The sequence below is a fragment of the Microtus oregoni genome, unplaced genomic scaffold (genome assembly GCF_018167655.1).
Source record: "Microtus oregoni isolate MIOR12 unplaced genomic scaffold, Mior012 000000F_ref0000247, whole genome shotgun sequence".
Taxonomy (NCBI): Eukaryota; Metazoa; Chordata; class Mammalia; order Rodentia; family Cricetidae; genus Microtus; species Microtus oregoni.
In genome coordinates this window covers 54,974,670-54,993,053 of record NW_024543059.1, presented here as the reverse complement: position 1 = coordinate 54,993,053, position 18,384 = coordinate 54,974,670, and the positions used below count along the sequence as shown (strand labels likewise).

General features: G+C 45.1%; 1 protein-coding gene across 2 annotated transcripts in view; it reads right to left on the bottom strand.

Moving 5' to 3' along the window:
• Positions 1–1,182: 1,182 nt before the first annotated feature.
• The window catches only part of Miga1 (mitoguardin 1), a 51,967-nt gene continuing 34,765 nt past the window's right edge, over positions 1,183–18,384 (bottom strand). The window contains exons 10-17 of one of the 2 annotated variants that reach the window (XM_041652969.1): positions 15,995–16,113; positions 15,523–15,595; positions 14,280–14,366; positions 12,443–12,541; positions 9,636–9,770; positions 9,122–9,175; positions 6,514–6,630; positions 1,189–4,795 (exon numbers count right to left, since the gene is read on the bottom strand). In XM_041652969.1, the coding sequence (XP_041508903.1) occupies positions 4,577–4,795; positions 6,514–6,630; positions 9,122–9,175; positions 9,636–9,770; positions 12,443–12,541; positions 14,280–14,366; positions 15,523–15,595; positions 15,995–16,113 (903 nt within the window). In that variant the 3' untranslated portion in view covers positions 1,189–4,576. Of the gene's footprint in view, positions 4,796–6,513; positions 6,631–9,121; positions 9,176–9,635; positions 9,771–12,442; positions 12,542–14,279; positions 14,367–15,522; positions 15,596–15,994; positions 16,114–18,384 lie in introns of both variants that reach the window. The other variant, XM_041652959.1, reaches the window with a different exon arrangement.

The following is an 18,384-nucleotide window of genomic DNA, read 5'->3' as shown; positions in this document are numbered from 1 at the left end:
GGAACTATGAAGAAACACTGCAGAAAAAAAAAGATGTCAAAAGTTGAGTCCGAGCCACAGGGAAGACAGCACAGAGACAGGAGTTGGTGAAGGGGAGGCCCACAAAGGGAAGAGCAGGGCAGAGGCAGACGAATGAGCAGCCACCAAGATCACAGCCAGAGATGTAACCTGGAGTAATGACAGACATGGCGAGGCCTAAGGAGGGGCTTCAACACACGTCACAGGTCTGCGAGATGTGCGCACCTTTAATCCCAGCACTTGGGAGTCAGAGGCAGGCGGATCTCTGTGAGTTCCAGGACAGCCACTGCTACACAGGAAAACCCTGTCTCAAAACAAAAACAATAACAAGCAAAGGAAAACAACACAACAAAACAAAAAAGAATTCTGTAAGATTTTTCAAGTGCCAAGACCTTAAGTTTAGCCAGGAGAACCAAAGAGGACACACGAGCTGACAAAGGCCTAGCCAGATGATGACAGGAGGAACCAAGTGAGCCCTCAGAGCCAGTGTAGAACTGCCCTTCACCATGCACCTCTGTGTGCTCTCGTGTGACCTGGTTACCAAATAATCTATTTCAGTTCATATACTTAACAAGTTAAATACAACAGGAACCCTGGTGCTTGGGAGGTCGAGGCAAGAGAATCCAGGGTTTAAAGCCAGCTTGTGCTACATAAGACTCCCTTAAACAAACTGAAGAACCTTAACAATCCAGGAGCAGGGTGAGGAGCTCCTGATGGAGCGCTTGCCTAAGATGCTGAGTCCTGGGTTTGGTCTCCTGCTGTAGTAATAGGAGCGGTGGGCTGCGTCCCCGGCACCTGGCTGCCCGCACGGCTAGCTCTAGCTTATGCCCCGGAATAATTACACGGAAACTGTATTCTTTTAAACACTGCTTGGCCCATTTCTATCTAGCCTCTTCTAGGCTAACTCTCACATCTGGACTAGCCCATTTCTAATATTCTATGTAGCACAGCTTACCGGGAAGATTCTAACCTATGTCCATCCTGGGTCGGAGCTTCATCGCGTGTGTCTGCCCAGGAGCCGGGAGCATGGCGTCTCTGCTCCAGAGAGCAGAGCTGTCCGTCTCTGTCTGAGGCGTCTTACCTCATTTCCTCTTCCTCCCAGCATTCTGTTCTGTTTACTCCATCCACCTATGTTCTAAGCTATGAGCCCAAGCAGTTTGTTTATTATTTAACCAATGAAATCAACAGATTGACATATGACACTCCCACATCATCCTGCCCTGGAAACAGACTCACTGATGGTGAGGGATGGTGCGGTCATACCAGCCCGGGAGCTTACACTCTTGATGGCTTTGTTCATTGAAATGTTTTAAGCAAAACATGATGCTGGGACTTTATCCATAGCAATACTACTTTATTTCCATGTTAGCACATACAGACATTTGGTAATATGTTATACTTGACTTGAGTGCTCCCAGAGTCCTGTTTCAGCCTCCAGATGTGGACTATGTCAAAGGGCAGCCTACCGAGGCCACCGTGGCCTCACAGTTGTATCAAACCTTACTTAAGACAGCTAGCACATCACCAAGATACCATCACTTTTTTATTTGGCCAGAACTGACATGCTCATCCTAGCGCCTGCACGGGACCAGTGCTGCTGGCTTCTCCCGCGGTGGTTTACTCTTACACAGATGAATGAGTCCAGTTCCTACACTGAAGAAACAGATATGCTGACATCAGCCAGGGATCACATGTCCATTTACCGCAGGTTATATAAACTCTATGTCTCACATACATATTTGTTGGTTAAAAAATTCACAGATTTCAACTTAGCCTAATCCTTATAGTCAGTTTGAAATTATAGTCCAATTAATTTCTGAGTCCATGTTCACACTGAAGGTAAAAACGAGTTCTGAACATAACTTACAGTTCTGATTGTGACAGGCCATGGGGGGGCTCACCTCCACTTTGTCAGCCTTGCTTTGCTTTCTCATTCCTAGGCCAACTGCAGGGACTGAAGTAGAAATCACTCATCTTAAAGCAAGGAGACATTGTAAATACATTTTTATACCCAGTTAACTCCACAAGTCAATAATCACAGCGAACAGATACAAACGATAAGTATTCCTCCAGGAGACAGATACAGGTCTTTGGAGCTGACTTTAACAGAACAGAAAACTTTCTTGAACATATTTTTAACCTCCGGTAAGGAATGACGACCCTTTTAGCTGAACAAGAACAGAGAGAAACAAAGGAAAATAAATCAACTGAATGTTTCCCCTTTCTTTCTGGAAGGTTTTTCTTGGGATTCACGCCGTCCTCTTACGTAGCATGTGGAGGAATGACAGGCGGCCTTCAGTTAATGCCATGAGTCCCATTAACTGTCCCCGCCCCCGGCTCTAGCTTAGTCTGGTCTTTTATTTTTATTTTGTAAAGCATCGCTACTCTGTTTAATTTTAAGGCAAATGAAAACTGGTGTGTATATATCTCAAGTATTTTCAATAGTTAAGTCAGAGATGTTCTGTTTAAAAAGACATTTTCCTTTAAAAAGTTAACCCCCCCCCCACCGTGATCCCCCCCAAAGAGTTTTCTCCTATTTTTATTACCCCAAAATCTTGCGAGGTCATTATTATCTCTTTTGTCAAAGGCCACAAAGAAAGTATCTGGTGAGTGTGCCTGTTAATGAGCTCACCAGAAACTAATCGACTTTAAGTACTTCAGTTGGACAACCCAACCCTTTCTTTTCAGTTTTTGAGTCAGGGTTTCTCTGTGTCCTGGCTGGCCTCATACTCACAAAGACCACCTGCCTCTACCTCCTGAGTGCTGGGGTTAAAGGCGTGCACTGCCGCCTCCCAGCCAAACCAAGCCCTTCTTGAAGATGGGCATTTATTGTTTTTAATTGAAATTAAAAGCAGGGAAAATCAAACGCTTTTTGGAAAGGCCATCCACCCACGATGATCTCACGTTGTAGCAGCGCTGTTGCTACAGAGGGCAAGTCTTCCATCAGTATTTCCCCCCGAAACAAAGTTCCCTTACAGCTCTGTTTATAAAACCTCAGCACAAAACATCTAGCTCTCCAGTGAGAGTGAGTTAACTAATACAATCCATAACTGTCTTGCTTATGCAGCAACCGGAATGTGTAGGCACGCGCACGGGGTCACTCACATCTGCTGACATCTCGGAAGGTAGATAAAGTAAGTACAAAGGGAAGCAGGGCAGAATGCATTTGGTACTCGTCACTGGTGAGAATCACAAACAGGGAATTAGGGGAGTAAAAAGTGGTGCAGAAGGCGGCAAGGTGTTGACAGCCTAGACACGCAAATGGCACAAGTCAACACTTTACAAGTTATGATTACTGCACATAACTATGATGGATATATAAAGGCTTAAAAAAGTTATACTTATTTTTTATCTTTTCTTATCATTAACCTTAATCTAGGCACTTTAATCTAAAAATGCATTTTTAAAGAATGCATTTCAGATCTTTCTGTATAACTCACTCTGAAAACGAATGCAGCCCACTCTAGGACTTCAAGTCAACAAACCGATCCAATGAGCAAGTGGGACCTGATCTTACAGCAAAATTCATGAGGTCTGAACATGTATAATCTGCTTTGCCACTTGTTCATATGTTTATCTTTAAGGATACAAAATATACTCCCATATCATTGAAAATATTTGTGTTCAATTTCTGAGGAAAAGGCCTTTAAAACACAAGCTCAGAGAGAACTAGTATTTTTAAAACATGGGCATAAGTTGGCACTCTTCCAGTGTGCTCTGCTCTCTGTGGGGAATTAAGTTTGCTTTGTGGACAGAGAAAGAAGTTATTTGATTCTACCAGGTTTAACACCTTAAGTTCATAGTTTCATTTAAAAGAGGATAATTATTTTTTTCTTTGTAAATAGATTATAATTTTAAATTTAATATTCACCTAAGGGAAATTGTTCCAATTTATAAAAAGCTAAAAGTCCTTGGGTGCATTACAACCCAGCGGACAACAGTGTGTCCTCTGGACACGAGGGCGGTCGGTCCTCCAGAAGCTGCACCCTGTGCACTGCTGGCCTCCTCCATTTTAGTTCTGCACGCCAATCCCCAGGGGTTGCAATTCCCTTGACTCAAAGACAAAGCAAATATACAAGCAATAAGGCAAACAGCACAGCCAACCACCACTACTGCCTACATTTGACTAAACTAAGAAGTAACTTGACAGTTAAGAACACGCTTCAGGCAAAGTTAGATATGTTGACACTAGAAGTCATAAACTCCTGCACACGTGAACCACAGTGGTCTTGGGCTAGTGTATTTTCAGGGTGCAAAGCATCGAGGCATATTTTGAGAATGACACTGGACATTCCAGACAATGTGGAGACAATTAATGAACCCCTATGTATTGGCTGCAGTGCAAGCAACAGCCACAAATTATGCAACGTTTCACAACTCAAATTATTACCTAAAGATTATGAAAGAGTCGCACGGGACATATCACGTGGGCTCGATGACAGAATCTCTGCAGAAGTCCAGCGCAACACCCATTCTTTGAGACTTTCTTTCTTTCTTCCTCCCTGAGTCCGCAGCATCGATTCTGTGGATCCGGACAGCGCTCACACCTCTTCTGTACTCACTGTACTTTGGCTTCTAACAGTGGGGTGGGCACAGCATGGCAGTGTGCACTAGTACAAGCGGTGGCATGCCTCAGGGCATCCGCGCCCAGACAGGCGACCAGCAGTTCTGTGCGGCGGATGAGCAAGTGCATCAGGTCCTCCGCCAAGGCGTCGATGCTCGAATAGCGCACCTTCTCAAAGTCAAAGATGTCTTTGAGAAAGAAAAGAACCTGATTCTGAAAAATGAATATACAAGAAATTGGTATTTATTAAACCACAATTTGTTACATCCATGAATTGCTAATACTGCAACAGACACCTCAGTTCTTAGTTTCACACCTCATGGGCAAAGAACATTGAACAAGTTATTTGATCATTCTGATTGTTGTTTTCTATGTCTGCAAAATTTGGGCAAATGCTACTTGTCCTGTTTCTCATTTGTTTGTCCCCCCCCCCCCCCAAAAGTCATGGTTTCTCTGGCTGTCCTGGAAGTTTGTAGACCAGGCTGGCCCCATACTCAGAGATCCGCCTGCCTCTGCCTCCCAAGTGCTGGGATTAAAAACGTGCACCATCACGTCCTGTTTACCACCAGAGCTGGCACAGTGAGCAAAAGAGGGACCATGAGATGCACTGAAAGCACTGGGTAACTGTGAGGGGCTGTGTTCCAGCCTTTCCTCTCGGCCACCTCTAAGCCTGGGCCACACAGGTATAGAAAAAGGAACCACTCTCAATAATCACAATACCTTTTTTTTTTAATATTTATTTATTTATTATGTATACAATATTTTGTCTGTGTGTATGCCTGCAGGCCGGAAGAGGGCACCAGACCTCTTTACAGATGGTTGTAAGCCACCATGTGGTTGCCGGGAATTGAACTCAGGACCTTTGGAAGAGCAGGCAATGCTCTTAACCACTGAGCCATCTCTCCAGCCCATCACAATACTTTTTAAATGTATATTTTTCTGTTAAAAAAAAAGACATAAATGAAAAATAATAGTTTCATGTCTACAGTCAGTGGCAGGCCTTGAAGAGTTTCATTTCAGTGAATTAACTCACACAAAAGCGCATTTAATGTGAGCTGTAGACTGCTAAATCCTAACCTCCACTACTCTGAAGTGATGGGAGAGTGAACTGCAAAGAGAAAACCCAGCGACATCAACTATTACTCCTCGAGGAACCGTGTGCCAAGACTACTAGGGGGCTATCACAGAGTCACTGCGGGTCACAGGCCAGCAGCATCCTAGTGCCCCGTCTAGAGCTAGGAAGGAGGCAGGAGTTGGAGGACTCAAGACCATCTAACCAACTCCACTCTTCCCACTGCAACACACCCTTCACAGCTGGAAGGCTAAGAGACTAGAAGTCATGACTTCCAAACGACAGTAAGATAAATACTTCCTAAATCATTATACAAACATTGTATTACTAAAGCAAACAGAAACTTAGAAACAATTCCCAGCACCATGAGGCGTGCAAGCTCTCAAATTCATGCTCATCTAATTGTTTGTCTCTGGAGCCTCAGCCACCACAACACAGCCCAGCAGAGGTTTTCCCTGGCATTTTGTCAGCTGGAACATTTTGCAGTGAGCTCTAACAAATGTTTTGGCAAACACCAACTTCTGACATGAGGACACACTTTAAATTCCCATGTGATTTCTTATAACTTGGATTTCAACATTCATATCACTTGTGCAGAACTTAGTTCTGTACCACAACATCACACAGGCACCGCTGTAACATGGCAACACTGTTCAAGACCCTAACAGGAAAGGTGGACACACGGAATCTAGAGCGGGGTGTCCGCTCTCTCAGGCACTGGTCCATTACATTAGCATTCGTATTAAAAATGAAACCAATTTAATACTGGCACTTAAATACAGAGGCTAGGTGATTTTTATAACTTCATATATGGTAAACAAAAGTAAACAACTTTGTTTGATTCAATGGCTGAACATACCTTAAAGAAGCAACACAAGTCATATAGAGAATTCCTAGGGCCCAAGAAGCCCCAGGCTAACACAGGGCTTACATGCTCACAAATGGCATAAAAATGGGCAAAAAATCCATCTGAGATCTGTTGGGAAGCAAAAGGGAATCCAGTTATTTTTAGATTCTTAAGTTTACTTTCTCTATTAATGAAACACAGACTGCTAGCCATTGTGTGGGCAGTAGTCTGTGGGAGCAGACCAAGGTTCCACAACGAGCCAGCCTATTGGGAAAATTAATACACTTAACGGTGCCTAGGAGTCAGAGGGTTTTGTATGGGGTTTATACTCTAGCCTGCAGTTTCAGATGAGAAACACTTTCTAAAAGGCAGATTCGCCTCAAAAAAATATATTTTGAGTGTTCCTTACCAGGGGTTTGGGCCAGAAAAATTTCAGATTTTTTTTTAAAATTCTGGAACACCTCTTCCAACAAGGCCACGCCTCCTATCCTTCCCAAACAGTTCATCAACGAGGACTAAGCATGCAAAAATATGAGCCTCTAGGGGGCAATCTCAGTCAACCACCACGGAGCGCCTGGGGTTTGTATTTAACTTCTCTTTCCTAAAGCAAGTGTCATGCGGTAGTGAAATTCTAATATCAGTACCATGCTCTTCCATGCAATTTTTAGGGGCATTGTGCTCACTGTTATTTTCTTGATATGAAAGTCTTACTCAACTGTAGTGACCTAAAAAAAACTCCTTCTAAAATGGGTTTTAAGCAATTAAGCACTAAATGATTAAGCATTAGGGCTTGGGCTGTAGCTCAGGAGGTAGAGTGCTTGCCCAGCATGCACAAAACTGTGTGTGTGAAACCCAGCACCCTATAAACCAGGTGTGGGGGAACACAGCCCAGGGGAAGTGGTAGCAAAAGGACCAAGAATTCAAGGTCATTGCTGGCAACTTAGTCCTGACCAGCCTGTGCTTTAGGAGACCTGGTCTTTAATAGATAAACACACACAAAGCACTGAACTGTTCTTACTGAACTCCAACATTTAGTTAAGAAGGTCAATACGACTAAACTTGGTCATGTGACTGACTTATGAAATCCTGGCGCATATGTTTGCATTTGAGGAAGGTCTCTATGCTCGTTGATAACAGACTTTCCAGTTTAGTGCAGTGTAGGTTTTAAAGCTATGTCCTTAGGAGTCTGCGGGTCTCCTCTGTCAGACTGCCTGTAGACAAGTCTGAAGGGCGCTTTCTTGGTTAATGACTGCTATGGGAGGGGGGGGGGGGGGGGGGGGGGGTCAGGTGGTGCCAGCTCTGGGCAAGTGGTCCTGGATGATATAAGAAAGCAACCTGAGTGAGGCACAAAGAACAAGCCAGCGAACAACATTCCTTCACAGCTTCTTCCTCGGCACCTGCCTCCAGGTTCCTGCCTTGCATTTCCTGGATGGTGTAATATGGAAGTGTACGCCAAAGAAACCCTTTCCGCCCCAAGCTGACTTTGGTCCTGTTCTCTCTCTTGTCTTGATGTTCTCTCCCTGATCTTTTCAATCGTTGAAGCTTTCCTTTGAGGTGGGTTTTATTTGTTTGTTTCGATTCAGTGCAAAGATCTTGTTATGCAAGACTGACAAACTAAATTCAGATCTTTAGAACCTGCATAAAAGTCAGACACACAGCACAAGTATCTGTGATGCCAGTATGTCCCTGCTGGGAGACAGGAAGAAGGCATAGGAGAATCTTCAGCGAGCCTGGCTCACACAGCAGCAGAAAGACACTGTCTCAGAAGAGGAGAAAGGTGTAGACTGATCCCCAGATGCTGTTCGTTAGCTTCCATAGGTGTCCAGTGTACACCCTGCATCCACACACACATATACATTATCATCCACCCGCTCACCACAAACATCCACACAAGCTCATACCACTGCCAGAGAAAGACAAACAGCATAGTTTTCTGGGATGATTTTAAACTAGAATTACTCACATGGAGTTCCCAGAATGACTTCTGGCAACACCTCCTGGGGAAACCGGGAGTAGCACACTACAGAAACCGCTAAGGTCGGCCCTCCAGGCTCAGTGTTACAAACTGTTAGCCTGAGAATGTGGATGGGGTAGAAACAGCACACACCACTGGGTAATAACAGAGCAGTAGCTGGGACAGTTTAGCCCTTAGCACTTTGCACCAAATCTTTTAAACATTGTATACAGTAAATATTGGCATTATCTTCTTTCTCAAAGATGAAGACTTTAAGGCAGAGAGATTAAGCAACTAACCAAGGTCACAGAGAGTTAGTCTCACGCCAGGCAGTCTCACTTCAGACTTCACCACCTCACCACAGCCGTGAGAGAGAGCAGTGCTCTGTGGGTAGGATGGACTAAAGATACGTGGGAAGACACGTTCACCACAGATGGTGCCCCGGGTTTACCAGTGCTCTAACCGAGTAAGCCACCACTCTGGTGGACAAGCCACTGTGAGCGCAGAGGTATGAAGCACACCTGCCCTTGATGGCCCTCTTAGCACACAGGCCTGCCTGCTCTGCGGGTGCCGCCCCTGTGTGGTCCCTATCAGTCACCCAATCTCAGCCATTTTCACAGCAACAGAAAGGGAACCAGGTAGGAATCTAGGGCACGGCCAGTTTACCTTCATCTGCTGCCTTTTCTGTTTCAGCACCGACCAGCAACTTGAAGCCACAGCCTAAGTATGTACAGAGGAGAAAAGCAAGGTTTAAAGTTATAGCTGCTACCAATGTTTCCATTTAAAAACAGTGATTTTTATTGGAATTCAAAGTTTCTTGATCTAAAGGTTCCAAAGAGCAGAAGTAAGGGAAACCCTGGCTTCCTTGTATTGTTTACAAGCATCAGGGGAGATACCTCATTTTCATGAAATTTAAAAATTAAATACAAAGCCTGAACTCTAGAACCAAGGAGCTTAGCAATTACAAAAATGAGCTCAACTTCTGTCTCTCTCTGAGACAGGGTCTGTCTGTGTAGTTCTGACTGGTCTGGAACTCACAGAGACTCACCTACTTCTGCTTCCTGAGTGCTGAGATTAAAGGTGTGTGCCACCTCTCCTGACCTCCACGTAACTCTTTAATAAAATGTCCCTGGCCATTTCCTATCGAGCTTGAATGGCGAGGAAAGTAAACATCACTCACGGTTTCTTTGAAGGAGGAGTTGAGCCAGCGATTGTTCACTACGTTCTGTATGGATGTTGGTGGGTTTTCTAAATCTTCAAAGGAATCCATTAAAATAAAATCCAGAACCACATCATAAAAATTTATATTTTTCACCTGTATTAGATTGCAAGATAAAAATGGGTGTTAGAGCTGAGAGAAGTCGGAGCTTTGTGATGCCAGGATTTTCAGTGGTTTGGATTATGTTTCTCCACAAGCAGAAGGTAAGCACAAAGCCACATCTCCAGGGTATTCATTCCTTTGCTGTGGGAACTCCTTCAGCCAAGAGCCTATACCATACTGGTCCACTTTGGGTGTGGTAACATGTGATATATATATATATATATATATATATATATATATATATATATATACAGATGTAAAAGTGTGTCCGGCCTCTTGGCTGTGGATTCGGTTCCAGTTCCCTGCTCACACAGAGGACTGCTGATCTGTGAGTCTACCCCTATGTAAAGAAACCTCTATTACACTCCATTCTGGGCTAGTCTGGTACTAGTTAGTTTATTATAATCTGCAGCACCCCTTCCCGGCCCACCAGGTCCGACCAGTCTCTCCTCACCCCCCCCTTTCCTTATTCTGAGCAGCAGCAGCGCATGCAGGGCATCGCCACTCACTCCCCAGCTCTGCCTGTCTTACCTACGAGGTCACCCCTCGCTCTATCACGCTCACTCCCCAGCTCTGCCTGTCTTACCTACGAGGTCACCCCTCACTCTATCACGCTCACTCCCCCAGCTCTGCCTGTCTTACCTACGAGGTCACCCCTCGCTCTATCACACTCACTCCCCCAGCTCTGCCTGTCTTACCTACGAGGTCACCCCTCGCTCTATCACACTCACTCCCCCAGCTCTGCCTGTCTTACCTACGAGGTCACCCCTCGCTCTATCACGCTCACTCCCCAGCTCTGCCTGTCTTACCTACGAGGTCACCCCTCGCTCTATCACACTCACTCCCCAGCTCTGCCTGTCTTACCTACGAGGTCACCCCTCGCTCTATCACGCTCACTCCCCAGCTCTGCCTGTCTTACCTACGAGGTCACCCCTCGCTCTATCACGCTCACTCCCCAGCTCTGCCTGTCTTACCTACGAGGTCACCCCTCGCTCTATCACACTCACTCCCCAGCTCTGCTTGTCTTACCTACAAGGTCACCCCTCGCTCTATCACACTCACTCTCCCAGCTCTGCCTGTCTTACCTACGAGGTCACCCCTCGCTCTATCACACTCACTCCCCCAGCTCTGCCTGTCTTACCTACGAGGTCACCCCTCGCTCTATCACGCGCTCACAGGCTTTACACTCTAGCATATGCTGTACCAGGCGTTCAGATAGCTACAGCAAGAAACCTGGAGTCTATGGGAAGAAAATAATCCCACAGAGATCCAATTACAACCCCAATAAGCACAAGAAAGCATCTAAGTGTGCAACAGAGATTGGTTTTAAGCTGGACATAGAGATGGTCTCCCTGGTGAGGGAGCCTTCCCAGGGACAGGGAATTCCTGTCAAACTTTAAGGTCAGAAGAAACACTATGGTGTCAAATGGAAAAGGTACTAAAAGTGTGCCATAGCAAAGCAGGTGGGAAATGTGGCGGGAACCAAGGACCAGACCCTGTGAGGACTCATCCCCGTGTGCAGGACTTTTAATTTATTCTCACTGGAGGATGGAGTTGGTGGGGATGGGAGATTATCAGACCACATATTTTAAGGTTGATCTTGACAAGTTAGAATGAGTGGCCTGGGACTGGAATCTCGGTGCCTGGGAGGTAGAGGCAGGAGGATAAGAAACTCAAGATCATCACACAGAGTTCAGTGCTGGGTTACAATGAGACCTTGTCTCAAAACAAGAAGATAACTTTAGCAGAAGTGTAGGAGGAGCAAGGAGGAGCGGAGTAATGCCAGGGAGGGATGCAGTGGGCAGGGATCACAGGGTACAAGACACCAAGTAGGTCAGGCCAAATAAAGGCCACGGGAATACAGAAAACTTTACTGCGTTCAGAGACAATGACAAGTGGGTAGTGGAGGAAGGATGAAGGGTGAGGCTCAGGGCTCTGCTGATTAAGTTCACAGAATGAGGGAGCACCAGAGAAGGAGCTTTCTCCGTCTGCACCTACTGTTCCCTCTGCTACAGTGTCTCTCCGCTCCCTGTAAATTCACCTCTAAATGACCACAGCAAGCCTGTCCAGGCTCAGTATGGACTCGCCCTGCCCAGGGCTAGAACAGCCATTTTCCTACTGTGCTTTCATGGTGCTGGTTAGAAACCAAGAACTGTGAGCTGGAATAATACTTTTGTGCTGTTGCTGCTCTGAGACCCGGACATAACCAGAGCTGGAAGTGTTTGTGTACTCAGACCTTTATATCCGCATCAAGTTCTACCACCACGCATAGGCTACAATCTAGGAATTCACAGGTATAGCTGCGGTTTACGTCCTAGGCTTTCTACCTCCTGACAGTAAGAACCTGCCTCTGACTTTTCTGCCACATTTGTGACCTACCACCACACAGTAGGTACAATAGTGCCGTATCACCACACAGTGGGTACAATAGTGCCCTATCACCACACAGTAGGTACAATGGTGCCCCCACCACCACACAGTAGGTACAACAGTGTCCTATCACTACACAGTAGGTACAATAGTGCCCTATCACCACACAGTAGGTACAATGGTATTTTACCACCACACAGTTAGATTTCCTATCACTTAAAAAAGACAAACAATGCCTTAATCAGGTAAATATATGTAGATAGCAGAAATAATGATTGTATGAAATTTGAATTTACCCCTCTGGCAGCAAGTTCCATCTCAGTACTATCCCAGTGGTCAGTCTGCTCTAAAAAATAGATCATCTCATCAAAAACATCTTCAAATTTCTTTGGATTCTGCAAAGAAAATATATTGCAGGCTCAACTTAGCTTTATAACAAGACTTAAGACTACAAAATAAATAAATTACTTTTAAAGAAAGTTAGTTGGATCTTAATTATTCTAAAAAGCATTTTCAAATATTATTTACCTTTTTTAAAAAAAGTATTTCAAGTATCCCAGGCTAGCCTCAAATGAACTGTATAGTGGAAGATGACCTCAAAATCCTGACCCTTTTATCCACCTTCCTTCCAAGGGCTGGGATTACAGATGTGCCCCCTATACCTGGTCTATACGGTGCTGGGATTACAGATGTGCCCCCTATACCTGGTCTATACGGTGCTGGGATTACAGATGTGCCCCCTATACCTGGTCTCTGTAGTGCAGGGTTTGAACTCAGCCCCATTACATGGCAGGCTAACCACGTAGTCTACACTCCCGCCCTCCACTTACCACCTGCTACTCTAGTTTACAGAAGCCAAGAACGAGAATGTTAGTAAGGCCTCATAGCAATCTGCTGCTCGGGCTTTAAGATGAAAACGGGATTCCGGCAGAAGGCCGGGGTTCTTCCTGTGTAGCCTGGCTCCTCCCCCCAGGGCTTGCCTACACTAGGAAGGCCAACCAACCTTGATGCAGGGGGAGGAGCTTGGTCCTGCCTCAACTTGGTGTGCCCTGCTGTGTTGACTCTCACACGGGAGGCCTGCCCCTTTCTGAATGGAGATAGAGGGGTGGATGAGGGGGGTGTGCCACAGAGGGGAAGTGGCGGAGGGGAAGGGAAGAGCGGAGGGAGGGAAAACTGTGGTTGGTATGTAAGATAAATGAAGAAAAATTAAAAAAAAAAAAGAAAAGAAGGAAGGCCAAGAAAGCAACCCAGGATTTACCCTGTGACCTGCAAGGACACAGAGTCCCCGAGAGTCCCTAGAACTGTGCACTCTAAGTTCCTTTCCCAGATGGCACTTATTCAGTCACAACAGTTTCTCAAGTCGGGTAAAATGAATGCAGCTCTACAACACAGACGAGGGAACCGAGAGAGAACGGGACTGGAGCTGAATCCCAGGTAGGCAAAGGGCTGCAGGCAGGCCTGTTTGTTTTTGTTTGTTTTAATCTGGATAAGCCTGCACAAAGTAATGTGGTTCCTTTGGTCTGAACTTATCAATGGCTCTGCTCCACTCAGCCCGTGCAGATCAGTGCCAGGCTGGAGGAGGGGCTGCAACAGCTGTAATGGTAGCAGCTTCACTGACAGCTCCACTCACCAGAGGCCTCCAGATGCCACCGGCAACTGGAACTTATTAGAAACACCCTGGTCTGAGGACACGAGCTTTGCCCACAAAAAATAACTCGCGTGGAAGTCTTGCTCTTTGAGCAAGGCGGGGTAGCGCTCATCTAGAATTCCAGCACCGAGGAGAGGAGACAGAGGCAGGAGAATCAGCACATATTTGAGTCTAGCTTGATCCACAAAGTGAGTTCCAGGCCAACCAGAGGAAAACAGTACCTCTGTCTCAAAAAAGGGAAATCAATGGAACTTTCCAATTACTTATAAAGATTTCTTCCACTATCAAAATTTTAATGTATTTTAATCTTAAAAATTTCTTCATTTGGTAGACAGGTGCCATATGCCACCCTTCGTGAGAGAGAATTAACTGCTAGAGTTGGCCCTTGATCACATGGATTCTGGGGCTCATCAGCCCCTTGTATTTTATTATTCAGTCTTAGACACACCTGGTAAAAACAAAACTTGCGTAGAGAATAAATTTACCTTCCGTGCTTTCACAATTAAAGCTGACAAAATCTTCCTTCCACTCTCAGCCAGGAATATCCTGTTGGCTGCTTCCGAGAGAATCACCTGGAAAATACCAGTCCCCATGGTGAGGATGGATTCGAGTGACCAGGGACGCACGAGGAAACCGAGACAGTTGACCTGGGACTGTCCGTGGACACACGAGGGACCCGAGACAGTCCGTGGGCACATGAGGGACCTGGGACTGTCCGTGGACACAGGAGGGACCCGAGACAGTTCTTTGACTGCACAGTGCTAAGTCAGCACCAGAAATGGAGGAAGTCCAAGTTCAAAGACAAAGAGAGCTCTTACACCCAGTGATCAGAAAAGGTCAAAGGCGGGTAAATTTGAATTTTAATTCTGTTTTAGACAATTAAATATCTAGGGTGAGGAGCTGGGCGGATGCTTAGGGGTTAAGAGCATGCGCTGTTCTTGCAGGGGATAGAAGTTTGGTTCCTAGCACCCATGCTGGGCAGCTTAAAACCACCTCTAATTCCAGCCCCGAGCTATCTGATAGCCTCTTCTGGCCTCCATGGATACCTGCACTCACGTGTACCTACACACACACACAAACTAATAAAAATTAGTCATTAAGGAAAAAAAATGGGCTTTGTTTGTTTGTTTGTTTTCTGAGGCAGAGTTTCTCTACGTAACAGCTATAGCTGTCCTGGAACTCACTCTCTAGACCAGGATGGTCTTGCACTCACAGAGAGAGATCCACCTGCCTCTACCTCCTGAGTGCTGGAATTAAAGGTGTGTGTTACCACTGCCCAACAAATCCTGAAATTTAAAAACAAAACTAAGGTAAATTTTGTTTTTGCTTATTGACACTCTGGCTGGTCTTGAACTCACAAAGAGTGTTGGAATTAAAGGTGTGTGCCAGCAATTCAGGTTTTATTATTAACAACCTCACTTTTCCATAGGAAATCAGTACTTTTAATCATTGATTCAAATTTTAGAAACCTAACTATACACCTCTCGATAAGAACAAAGAGTCATTTTAAGCAGCCATTTTCATACACTTAGACCATGATGGTGTTCCGTCCAGACACAGTGCGGTGGACCTGGGAGGTGTGGGAAAGACATGGAACAGGAGACAAGCAGCAAGGACGGGGAAGAAGCTCAGCTGACAGGCTATCTGCCACGAGCAGCCAGTCGGAATAGCGAGGAGAGCTGTCCTGTGCACAGGGGGACACACATCACTCACTGCTGTAAGAGATACCTGGAAAGCCTGCCGGATACAGTGGAGTTTGGCCAGGAAGTCGCTGTCGCCTAGGCACTCCAGCATCTCAGTTCTGCAGGATGACGAGGAGAGAGGAACTGTTAGGTTTTATCTTCTATAAATCTGGGCTTGTGCAGGGCTTCACCACAGGACCTTAACGTGAAGCACACATCCTCCACATACCAACACACCACGGACCAAAAATACATTTTTCCCATATCCATAAGCATAATTTAATAACTGTCACATAAAAAAGAGCAACAGTGCTGGGCAGTGGTGGCACATGCCTTGAATCCCAGAATTTGGGAGGTAGAGGCAGGTGGATCTCTGTGAGTTCAAAGCCAGCCTGGTCTACAGATTCCAAAGCTACACAATGAAACCTTGTCTTGAAGAAAATAAAAAAAAAAAAGAGCACTTTAAAAATATAGCCACTAAAATAAACTATTAACCATAAGCTAAACTGGAATAATACCTCAGGACTCTGGAGTAAATTTTTCCTTCTTCAACTAAATGCATGGCTTCTTCGTAGAAAGGGCAGCGGCAGAAGGAATCCAGGCTGTAGTTGGGCCGCACTTCTCTGTGCTCCGTCAGCTAAGGATGCAGAAAAACAAGTTACCGAAGGAATAAGAACTATCTTAAAAACCTAGAATTTCCATATTGCCAAAATAAGCTAAATGTGACTAAGCCACATAAATCACTAACATTTTATGTAACTACAACCAAACATTACTGTACTTCAAATTTCAGTTGTTAAAATTCAAGGTGAGCCTGGACTAACATGACTAATATGGGCAAGATCTTGTCTCAGCAGAGAAACCAAACAGCAAAATCTCAGGTGCTGGGCTGCAGAGCTGGCTGAGGCATTACCTGCAGCATGCTCGGTTCCCAGCACCCACGCTGGACACTCATAACCTCCTGCAATTCCGGCTCCAGGAGAGTCGGGAGCTCTGGCTTCCACAGGCACTTGCGCTCACTGCACGTACCAACTCATAGATACACCATCTACACACACACAAATAAAATCCTTTGCAAAACTTCAGTCGTTAAAAAGGGCATGGTGGTTCACACTTTTAATCCCAGCACCCGGGAGGCTGGCCTTGCTAGGCAGCCAGCTCCAGGGTAGCCAGGGTCCAGGATAGGATCTTGTCTCCACCCAAATGAGTAGAACTTAACAAGCTTAGCATTTCGAACGCAACTACTTAAATCTACAAGGTGAGCAGAAAAGCAGAATAACTGTCAAGGAAGAGGGTTTTTATCATCCAAAGAACACTTTAAATCCATGCGACAGAAGCGAAGGAAACACAGACACGAATCTAACTTGTGACCTGTAACTTGCTGTAAGGAATTCTGTCTTCTATGTGACTTTGGTCAGCTTTTATGTAACTGAAAGATAATGCTTTCCAACTCTGAATAGAATCTAATAACTCTATAAATAAAATTCCAGTTGACACTTCATTAAAAATCAACTGCAAATACTACCGGGTGGCCAGCTACACAGAAATCCCAAGTCATCTGCATCCTGGGAGGCTATATTTTTTATGGCACTATGGGGAGAGAACCTAGGGTCTCTGCACAACAAGCAAACACTCTACCTCCTCGGTTATAGCCCCAGCTTTAAACTTTTAACAGCAGTATTACTGGGATGCATCTCATGTGCCATAGCATCCAGCCAGTTAAGGTATACAACTCGCTGGTTTTGGAACACACAGAGTTATGCAGCCACAGCACTTCCAAGAACATATTTGTCTCTCTACCAAGTGGCCTCTTCTCCATTAGCAGTGTCCCCGTCCTCCTCTCCTTGTTTCTAGAAGATATTACTTGGAAACCAGAGTGTCATACTGAGAAAATGAAATATAAATGAAATTGGCAAGTATGCGGCCTTGTGTGTTTGGCTGACTCATTTAGTGTGCTTTCAAGGTTCTACTGTGAGGTACCATACATCAGCAGCTTTTTATGGACCATGGGAGCTGGAGAGACGGCTCAGTGGTCAAGAGTGCTTGCTGTTCTCATAGAGGACCTGGGTTTGGTTCGCAATTCCTATGCCAGGCAACTCACAACCACCTTTGAGTTCAAGGGGTTCGCTGCTCTCTTCTGACTGCCATGTGCACAAAGCAGCATGTGGTACATGTGTATACACACACATACATGCATACACACACACACATAGACACACACACATGCAGGCTACTCACACGTGCACATGAAATCAAATAAAAACATGTAGACAAATCTTTAAGAAGATAAAACTCTGGTGAATGGACATACTACATTTGCTTATCTGTTCCTCAGTCATGGACTACGGGTTTTCCCATTTCTGGGGGATTATGAACAGGCTGCTATGAATATTTGTATACAAGTTCAAACACATCTATGTTTTCGACTTCCTGGCACATAAAAACAGAAGGGTCAGATGGTACCTATGTGCCTTTCTGCTTGAGGAACTGCCAGACGGTTTTGCAAAGTGGCTCTCCAGGTTCCAGCTCCGCCAGCAATGTACACACACCCTTTCATAACAACTATAGCAGACGAGACCCATCGCATTACAAAATGACCAATAATATTAAACAGGTTTTCACCTTATTGGCCATTTGTATATTCTCTTTGGAGAAATGTCTATTCAGTTTTCTATTTAATTTGCCCACTTTTACATTAGGCTACTTACCCATTTCGTATTTAACTGTAAGAGTTCTTTATATAGTAGACATGCACGACTTTTTATTGGATATGCACTCTGTAAACATTTTTTTCTTGATTTACCATCTTTATAACATTTTGGTGTCTTTGAGGATAGCAGATCTCTATGAATTCAAGGCTAGCCTGGTCTATTTAAGGAGTTCCAGGATAGCCAGGACTATACAGTAA